Genomic DNA, 10,614 nt, shown 5'->3' on the forward strand with positions numbered 1-10,614 from the left:
TGTTTCCACCAGTCATGTGCGCCGAATGTAATTTGTTTTTTCTTAGGAGAATTTTTTTTTTTTTATGAACTACATGGTTTATTATTTCTCAGCAAATTTATATAGTATAGAGAAGGACTGGCCATAATAAATTTGCAGTGCTGAGAGGGGACTACATCTCGTAATTGTCTGGAATTTCGAGTTCGATTTTTGTACGTGGCAACTTTGGAGGAGCGAATAGTGGTTAATATGTCGCATTAATTAATATATTGTACTTACGTGACACACTTACCTTTTATTAAATTTCTTAAAATAACTTTCAAATCAAAATAATGTTGTTTTTATCTCACTTTAGTTATGTGAGTGTCATATCAACATCGTTTATGTGAGTAGATTTTAATTGTGTATATTGACAGAATTTTGATAAAGGGTAAATATTTTACACAAGTATAAGTTTAGGTTTTTTTTTTTTTTTTTTCGTATCAAATATAGTTTGAGGTATTTACGACGGTGAAAATTGAGAGAGAGAGATATTTTGTGTTGTTCAAAGACCGCAAAGGCAAGCGTCCACTTGGGGGATAATGAACATGGCAGACCCACCTGAGAGAATCCTAGGTTTGCGTTATTGTTTTTGCATGGACATGTTTGTTTGTTTCTTTTTTTATTGTCTTGCCCATTTAAATATATATATATTTTTAAAGTAGCCCAAGGGGAAGAAGAAAGGCTACCCTTTTCATGACAAATTTTAGAGTATCCTCGTGATTAAAAAGATTGAGATGAACTTTGGCCATGATTACCAAAGTGAAACCTACTTTTGGGAGAGCTAGGGATTGGAATGCTTATACAACATCATCTATGTTGATTCTCGCGAGTTAATATATCCATCATTTTCATTGGATTGAGATAAATAATAATGATATTCTCAATTATCGAGTGATAATTTAGATAGCACCATAGTTTCCTTCTTTACTCTCACTTTTTTAGTTACGCGTGGCAATGGAATGGGATAGGGCTTATATATCCTAGCCTCACTACACGGCCATTGATGTTGTGTGCAAGTCCTATCCTCCTCCGTCTGTGGCTAGCTTGACAATCAAGGCCATAACATCCCATGCCTGTGCGGCACAATGATATAGAGCTTTGCATTTTTTCCCCATTTGCCTTGTCAAGATGTTGCTTCATAAGATCTTAAATCTAATGTACCACTTCTAATAACAAGGCTTTATTGGAATGAAAACGCTACATATGGTAGTAAGTTATAGAAGATCTCAAATTGAGGAGCTTTTGAGTTTTTTTTTTTTTTTTTAATGCAATAAGGGAAACTTAGTAGAATAATGTAAAAAAAAGGGTACTCACTTTCAAGTAAAACGTGCAAAAAAAAAAAAAAAGAAAAAAAGAAAAGAAAAGGTGTGAGGTTTTAAGTGTCATGTTTAGTTTTTTTCTTTTCATTATTACTCATGACAATATGTCCCGTCATAAGAGAATGGCTCTTTGTAAATTCCCAAATGCTTGAGTGGAGAGCGTTACCTTAGACTAAAAGAAAAATATAGTTTGGTATGTAGAAGTTGACTCAAAATATCTTCAGTAAGCATGCAAAAATCGCACATGTTGTAAAAATATGCCCGATAAATGCAATGAAGATTGTGGTGCAAGAGCCCTGCATAATGATAAGCCGGAAAAGAAGAAAAATAGATTGTCAAAGACTACAGTTTTAAAGTAGAGAATCTTAAGGCATGCCTATTTCTCAAAAGCATTAGGGAGGCTTTTAAGTCAGATATTGGCTCGTTCGTGTCTTTTGAGAACGAGACATAGAAGTCAGGATTAGAAGATCTATAACTTACTTTTAATCGAATCGAAACACAAACTCAATCAAAAAGTAAAAGATAGGTTCGAAATATGACGGACATAGCATAAAACAAGCCACAGCGAGAAGCAAGGCTTTTGAGCATCATCTCAATGGTCATAATCTCAGCTGATGCATACTCCTTTGATGTTGACAGACATTGGTATATTACCATATCTCCTGCAGCACTTGAGAGAAGAGTTTTCAATGTTATCTCGGGAGAAAAAACCTGATAAAAAACCACAGCGAGCTCAATGTGGAGAACAGAATGATTCAATAAACAAAAGCAAAAGCAAAAACAAAACATTAATTAACACATGAACCCCCCCGTCTTGGAACAGCAAAAGCAAAGCCAGCCCCCCGACGTTGTACCTTCCTCTTTCCCAAGTTAAATTTGCTGGGTTTTCTCGTGCCCCGTTTTGTTAAAGCCAAAACAGGAGAGAGGGAGTCACGCAGGCTCCGCATTTCTCGTGACAGGACGCGAGCATAACACCAAACTCTCTCTCTCTCTCTCTCTCTCTCTCGGGGAGAGACAGAGAAACACCTGGCCCGTGAAACGATTGTCCTCTGTAGTCCAGTGTGCTCTGTGCCTTTCCACTTCCCCCTCGCCTCTTCCTCCACGTTTGCGCTCCTGGTGAGCGGGTCTCAATCTCGAAGTCGTTTTCTCGCTCGATTCCGTGCGCTGATTTGAGAGGAAGCAGGGACGGGCGCTCCCCTGCCCACAGCCCACGTTCTGTGAACTCTGCCCTGCTCCTTTTTTGGTCTCTCTGACCTTAGTTCTTCGTTCCCTCGTCCTTGTTCTCTAGCGCTCGGTATTATTGCTGTTCTGCATCTAAATGGGTCCGTCTGTTTCACATCAAGTTCGAATCTTGTCGTCGGCAACTTTTCCCTCTTGAAAAGTCCGGTCTCGACAGAGTTGAAGTCGAGAACTAATCGGGACGGGCACTGGGGGGACATGGTCGCTGCTAGTGAAGAAATCTTGAAATGGGTTTCGTCGTTTCCGGTGGATTTATGAAAATGTGAGTGTTTTTGTCGAGAAGGGAAGAGTAAGCAGAAGTGGGTTCCGTTTCTGATGATATAAGGGTTACTTTTGGAGGAAATGCAAGTGAAGAAGGGGCGATAGGCTAAAATGGCAACGTTGCGCCTTCTCACTCTTTTAATAGCAGGGGTGTTGTCAAATTTGGAGCTTGTGGGGTGTGCTCGGCTCAGTGATGAAGCTACACTCTTGGCCATCAATGAGGAGTTTGGGATACCTGGATGGGGCATCAACGGCTCGGATTTCTGCTCTTGGCCCGGCATTGGCTGTGGCCTGAGCAATTCCACCGTGGAAAAGCTTGACCTCTCTCGTCGATTCCTCAGAGGTAACGTCACTCTCATCTCTGATCTGAGAGCACTCAAAAGGCTTGACCTTTCCAGCAATAACTTCCATGGTTTCATCCCTCCCGGTTTCGGTAATTTGTCTGAGCTTGAATTTCTTGATTTGTCCACGAATAAGTTTGGTGGGTCGATTCCGAAGGAGTTGGGTGGTCTCAGGAATCTTAGAGCGCTAAACCTCTCCAATAACTTGCTCACTGGGGAAATACCTGATGAGCTAGAGAGCTTGGTGAAGCTCCAGGATCTTCAGGTGTCAAGTAATCAGTTGAATGGTTCCATACCGTATTGGGTTGGTAACTTGAGCAGTTTGAGGGTTTTCTCGGCTTATGAGAACGGATTAGGAGGAAAGATTCCGGATAATCTTGGTGCGGTTTGTGAACTTCAATTGCTGAACCTTCACTCGAACCAGCTTGAAGGATCAATTCCCAAAAGCATATTTGCAATGGGGAAGTTGGAAGTTTTAATTCTCACCCAAAACCAACTGAGTGGGGATATTCCTGAAGAGATTGGTAACTGCAAAAGCTTGTCAAATGTTCGGATTGGGAATAACAATCTCACAGGAGACATTCCATGGGCGATTGGAAATGCGAGCAGCCTTACTTATTTTGAAGCAGACGACAACAATCTGTCTGGCGAGATTGTTTCCGACTTTGCTCAATGCAAAAATCTTACCCTCCTAAATTTAGCTTCTAATGGTTTTACAGGATCAGTCCCCGTGCAGCTTGGGATTCTTGGGAGTTTGCAGGAATTGATTCTTTCCAGTAACTATCTCTTTGGTGATATTCCCTTGTCGATTCTTGCATGCAAGAACCTCAACAAACTCGATCTTAGTAACAATAGATTTAATGGCACCATTCCTATGGAAATTTGCAACGTGTCAAGGTTGCAGTACTTACTTCTAGGTCAGAATTCTCTAAAGGGGGAGATACCTCATGAGATTGGAAATTGCGTGAAGCTACTTCAGTTGCATATTGGTAGCAATTATTTGACCGGCAGCATTCCTCCGGAGATCGGTCACCTCAAGAACTTACAGATATCTCTGAATTTAAGCTTTAATCGTCTTCATGGACCACTTCCCCCTGAGTTAGGGAAACTGGATAAGCTTGTCTCTCTAGATGTCTCCAACAATCAGCTCTCTGGTGCTATCCCACCTGATTTTAGGGGAATGTTGAGCTTGATAGAGGTAAATTTCTCTAATAATCTTCTCACTGGACCAGTACCTAATTTCGGGCCTTTCCAGAAGAGTTCCAATTCGAGCTTTCTTGGAAACAAAGGGCTTTGTGGAGAGCCGTTGACCTTCTCATGTGGGAGCTCTAGTGGGCCTGACCATGAAGGTTACCGTCACAGGGTTTCTTACAGAGTCATATTAGCCGTTGTTGGCTCTGGTTTGGCAGTTTTCGTGTCCGTTACTATAGTTGTTCTTTTATTTATGATGAGGGAGAGGCAAGAAAAGGTGGCTAAAGCTGCAGGGGTTCCAGAGAATGAAACCAGTGATCTCCCAACAATAGTGGCAGGGAATGTCTTTGTCGATAACCTCAAACAGGCCATAGATCTTGATGCTGTCGTCAAAGCCACAATGAAAGATGCCAATAAGCTCAGTTGCGGTACTTTCAGCACAGTTTATAAGGCAATTATGCCTTCGGGGCTGATTCTGTTGGTGAAGAGACTGAAATCTGTTGATCGATCCATAATTCATCATCAAAACAAGATGATTAGAGAGCTAGAAAGGCTTAGCAGACTCTGTCATGATAACCTAATGCAGCCTATTGGGTTTGTGATTTACGAAGATGTTGCCCTTTTGCTGCATCACTACTTACCAAATGGGACTTTAGGGCAGTTACTGCATGAATATACCAAGAAACCCGAGTATGAACCCGACTGGCCTCAAAGACTATCGATTGCTATAGGGGTAGCTGAGGGTTTGGCTTTCCTTCATCATGTTGCAGTGATTCACCTCGATATATCTTCTGGAAACGTATTCTTAGATGCAAATTTCAATGCTGTGGTTGGGGAGGTAGAGATATCTAAGCTCTTAGATCCATCTCGAGGCACTGCAAGTATTAGTGCAGTGGCGGGATCCTTCGGGTATATTCCTCCAGGTATGTTTCTCTGAAAACACTAATGATGTTCGCTTTTTCCTTCTGAATATATATTTCTTGCCCGTGAGGCATGTGTTGTTTAGCCCCCTTTTTTGAACTATCTCCATGTTTTATCTGCTGACTGTTCACTACAATGCTCAGAGTATGCATATACGATGCAAGTCACTGCACCTGGAAATGTGTATAGTTTTGGTGTAATTTTGCTCGAGATCCTTACGACAAGGATGCCAGTGGATGAGGTCTTCGATGAAGGGGTGGATTTGGTGAAGTGGGTTCACAGTGCTCCGGCAAGAGGGGAGACCCCGGAGCAAATTCTCGATGCGAGGCTCAGCACGGTCAGTTTTACGTGGAGAAAGGAGATGCTGGCCGCTTTGAAGATTGCATTGCTCTGCACCGACGGCATCCCAGCGAAACGCCCAAAAATGAAGAAGGTTGTGGAAATGCTTCAAGAGGTAAAGCAGAACTGATCATCTCATACTTTTAATGCCATTGGATCTACGGTCCAGAATTGGTAATCTTCAGGGCCTAGAAGATTGTAACTGGTGGACGCACAATGCATCTGCTGGAAAATGTCATTCTTTGAGGGACATGGCAAGTTCACTGCAATGCTCATCATCCATCGACTAGATTTGATCAGGTTTGGAGCTCATGTTGATAACATTCACCAGTAGTGGGAAAAAAAAATTGCCTAGAAGGCATCAGTTTTACTGAGCTTCTTATTTTATAGTGGGCCTCCAAATGTAATTTTGATGTTCTCTAGTTGGAACTGTGTTGAGTTCTTTGCTATTATACAAATCATATCTACACTTCAATGGGAGTTTTCTGACCTTGAAGAGGGTTATTAGCTTATTTTGAGTTGAACTCTGAGCGCTTTTCATGGGAGGCATTGGATTTAAGATGCAAAAATGTTGTTTTCGTTCCAAGTTTTTCGATTCAAAAGAAGTATTTCACCATTTAGTTCAATTACTAGTATTGTGCGGTCTTGGGCCAGTCTTCGCCAGCTTCAGGCTGACATTGCCAACTCAATTCTCCATATCCTACCATACCTGACTCTCGTTTGTGGTGAATGTAATGCTATCACGAGCTGCAATTGCCGAGGTCCGTGACATCGCTTAGTCACCCGACGGTAATGAAGTTAGCCTATTATAACAAGAAGCCGCTAAATGTTTAGGGCGAGATAAGCAGCAGCAGCAGTTGCTGCAGCACTACCGTCGATCAAAATTTCCAGATTTCCCATTGTCTCCGAAGTCCAACTCTTAAGAGAACCCGAGAACGGGACGCCACTCTCTCCTAGACTCTTCTGTTTCATCGTTTAAGGACAGCTACCTGTGATAATCATCCCATAGATCTCTCCGAGCGATTTCCTGAGTTCCGTGCATCCTGAGACATCAAGGAACTGCGAACTCCGAAGCTTACAAACAGAACGTGGTAGTTTCTTCATTTGGCAATTTCCTCGCGAGTCAAGATATCGCAGCTGCATTATGTCGCCTATGGAACTAGGCAACTCCTCAAAGCTTCGAGAACCATTTGATACTTACACTTTGAGAGGCATGTACTAGCAAATTTTCTCTTAAATTCTAGATTGGCAAACCTCGCATGCATCATGCACGACCTGCTTCAGTTTAGGTTGTTCGTGGATCTCGAGATCTCATCGTCATTCAAATGCTTTTTGTATCAAAGTCTCTGAGAATGAAATATATCTGCTGCGTTATGGAATTCTGTTAGCGCTCAAAATTCCAGTCAGATGAAGCTAGATCTTGCACATGCATTTTCGAATAGCAAAACCTCGCCGAACTCCTTGGCTTCTTGGAAGAAGGATCTCGACGATTAATCTTTGACATAATTTCTGCCAACTTATACGAGGGCTTGGTCTTCATTCGCCGGACGTATGATTCCACATGCGCTCCAAATATTACTCAAAAGAGAGCTGGGGTGCCAATGTTTGGGAAACCAACGAGTCTAGGGTCCTCTCCAGGGAAAATCTAGAAAATTTTCTTTAGTTGATTGATTTCTAAAGTTATTGGTAAATTTCTGATACCGTTGGTAAAAATAGCATGAACAGTAATTTGATTTTCAAGTAACCGGTTGATAATTTACCAGCTTTCAAGTTATATAGTATTTGTAACATACGCATTGCACATGGATTGATTGAGTCACGATTTCAATGGACAACTTTTCATATAAAAATGAAAAAAAAGAATATTGATATTAACTTGTGGGCACATCAGTTTGTTCCTATCTATTCAATTTGTAATAAATAATCCTTATTTCTAGGAAATAAGATACATCAACTATGGGTAGAAATTTTTCCTTCGATATAGCAATAAAAAAAATAATGGGGACCCTTACCAAAAATAAAAATAAAAATAAATAATGGGGACATAAAAAACGTCGAATCTTCAAATCTCATAATGTAAAGACTTGCAACAAAAAATTTGTCAATACAAAAGGTCGCTAAAGATTAGGATTTATTTCGTTTGGTCTTTGTTAAAATTAGCGTTGGCCAGCAATTGAAGGAGACAAAAGTACTTGTCATCATCCTCATAAACTCATTGCAAACTATTCTTGGAATGAATGCACCAATTTTGGAGTAATAGAGAGTGAGCTACATGATTGGTCATTGCCAAACTTTTCATAACCACGAATTCGAACTAATGTAGTTGGGAGACTAAAGTTGAGAAGGCTTTGAGCAGATAACAAAAACTCATATTGTTCATGCAATTAGCCCTTGTGCATTCATATTCATAAGATCTAGTCTTAGGAGCAGTAGGGGGAATGGCATAATCTTCCTATGCAGAAATGAAGTAAAACAAATTACAAATGGAAAAAATTAATGTGGTTCTTTAAGTACATTATTTCATTTAAATCCTTTAAATAGTCTAGTGAAATAATTATACAATGATCAAGTGACCGACACTAATTTACCACAATAAAATTCGATGGTGTATCATGATTTGACATTGTCCATAAATGAAAGATAAACCTCATTCAAAAAGACTTCAAACTCATATAATGCACAAATATGACATCCCCCGTAGAGAAATTTGCAGTACTAACACAAGCAAATACTAAAGAACAACAACCATTCAAGATAAAAAGGAAAAAAAAGTACAATATCAATGACCATCATTTTCATCATTGAAAAAGAAAGAGATTGACGAAGGGATTAGCAGAGTTTACGATCAAATCTTTGCGGAGATCCATAGAGAATGACAAATAGATCATGGAAAGTCATCAGTGCAGAAGGAAAAAGAGAGAGAGAAGGAAATGAGCTTAAGAGCATCTATGCTATGGTATTATGGTTTTTATTGTTGCGTCCTACGAATTTGTCATTTTTTGATATTTTATTTACCCAGATATTTTTCATTAGTTAGCTAAATTAATTTTTTTTATGGATGTTAGATTTCTTTCAAAAAAAACTAATGTACAATTTTTTTTTTTTTGTATAACAAAAGATGTAAAGATTTTGGTTCTCAAAAGTTTTTCTACTTTTTTTAAAAGAATAATAATAAGCGGGAGCCGTACATTTTATTTGTTGTGCACATACTGGGTAAGCAATTACAGCATTTAACAATATTATACCTTAATCTCCTTTTCTTTTAAAGAACTTCATAGCGAAGAAGTTATCATTCCAGAGGGCATTGTGATTTGCAGCTTCGAAAGAATTTTTATGGTCCTCGCTTCATCCACACGCTTCTTTTGAGCCCTTATGCTAGTACATTTTAAAAGAATATTGTTGATAACTTTTCACTTTCATGTGTTGTATTGTGAGAGTTATGCATTTTATTTGATTGTGGAAAGTGAAAAATTATTTATTAAGAAAGAGCGGTTATGTTGAAAAACACATTAGAATTAGTCACAAGAAGTTGAAGTCACCTTCAACAATCATGAACATATAGATATGTGCAACTAGTTTGATTTAACAAATTAATTGAAGACATTTTGACATTTATATAGTAAGATTGCGAAAATAATTATTTTCTGGTGGGAAAGTTAGGTCAAAGTGAATAGATTTTGCCTATGGATGATTTGATATATTATTGTTGTAGAATATTTTCCTAATTAGTCACAAATCACTTGTTTCTAGATATTTGGTGATCATTACAAATGCAGATTTTGAGATTCGTCCATGCCAAAAAACTATGGGCAATTGCAGGTTGTAATCAAGGATTTTGTTTCTCGAGTTGTTATATCACAATTCAAAGCCCACACAAGTCCAATCACTGCATCATGCTTTGATCCTAGCGGAACTCGTCCGGTCAATGACTCAGTCTACGGCAACAGTTTATGAATTTGGTATCATGCATCGTGCACATGAGGACGACCTAAAAATAATTGTGGCCCACATAATATTATTAAATTATAGTTTAGTAATTATCTAAATGCTAATAAAACATATTTATTATGAGAAGGTGCAACTTTTATAATAAAAAAAAAAAATGTACTTTGATGGAATGCATCTATTGAATACATCTATTAGTAGCTCATATAAAGCGTCTAGTCCTCTTTGTACCACAGACAAAAAAGTCGCATTCCATTATCCATCAGAAAAAATACATTAAAATTGAAGTGGGTTAAAGAGAGAAATCATATCTTTTCGTTTCTCCCATTTTTGTAGTAATCATCCTTCTTAAAGTCAATACTATGGAAAAATGTATGTCCGTTACGAAAAATTTATGAAGATCTAAGATTCCTTAATTTAGAAATTTCCACATAAAGAATTTTAAAGATTCTAATACTCACGATTTTCCAATCATTAAAAATATATATGGTTTTATTAATGATCTCCCATTGATGCCATTGAAGATATATATATGTATATATATCGAATTAATTAATACAGATACTTGCTTAATGAAACTGATTTTATCATCGCATGAGAGATTATCGTATTATTTCTTTTGTCAATATTTGTTACACAATCCAAGAAAAGCAAATAGAGGACGTTGGGGGTTCTGATGGTCGGGACGACGGATTCTCCAGCGAGGAGGTCGTGGACTTCCTGGTGGCTCTACTCGTCGCTGGCTGCGAGGCCGCCTCAACAATCGCGACGCTCGGCATCAGGTTCCTCACCGAAACGCTTCTCGCCTTGGCCCAACTCAAAAGGTATGCGTATATTTAAATTTGTCCCCAAGTGTTCAAATGATAAGTCCGCCCAATTGAATTAGATTAATTATGACCCAAAAAATTGCTTTATGGGTCTTCCAATCGTTGGCTTCCTTTCAATAATGCTAAAAATTATAAAAATCGGACCTATAGAAGTCCATCCTGAAGATGAAAAATCCATTTTTTTTTTTACACTCAGCTTATGCATTTGCT

At 38.8% G+C, this 10,614-nt stretch overlaps 1 protein-coding gene across 1 annotated transcript; it reads left to right on the forward strand.

The window, feature by feature from the left end:
• The first annotated feature begins 2,185 nt into the window (after positions 1-2,185).
• Positions 2,186-6,221, forward strand: LOC104425446 (leucine-rich repeat receptor-like tyrosine-protein kinase PXC3). The gene is made up of 2 exons (XM_010038135.3): positions 2,186-5,295; positions 5,437-6,221. The coding sequence occupies exons 1-2, from the start codon at positions 2,952-2,954 to the stop codon at positions 5,760-5,762; spliced, it is 2,670 nt and encodes an 889-aa protein (XP_010036437.2). The 5' UTR covers positions 2,186-2,951; the 3' UTR covers positions 5,763-6,221.
• Positions 6,222-10,614: the final 4,393 nt, after the last annotated feature.

The sequence above is a fragment of the Eucalyptus grandis genome, chromosome 11 (genome assembly GCF_016545825.1).
Source record: "Eucalyptus grandis isolate ANBG69807.140 chromosome 11, ASM1654582v1, whole genome shotgun sequence".
NCBI lineage: Eukaryota > Viridiplantae > Streptophyta > Magnoliopsida > Myrtales > Myrtaceae > Eucalyptus > Eucalyptus grandis.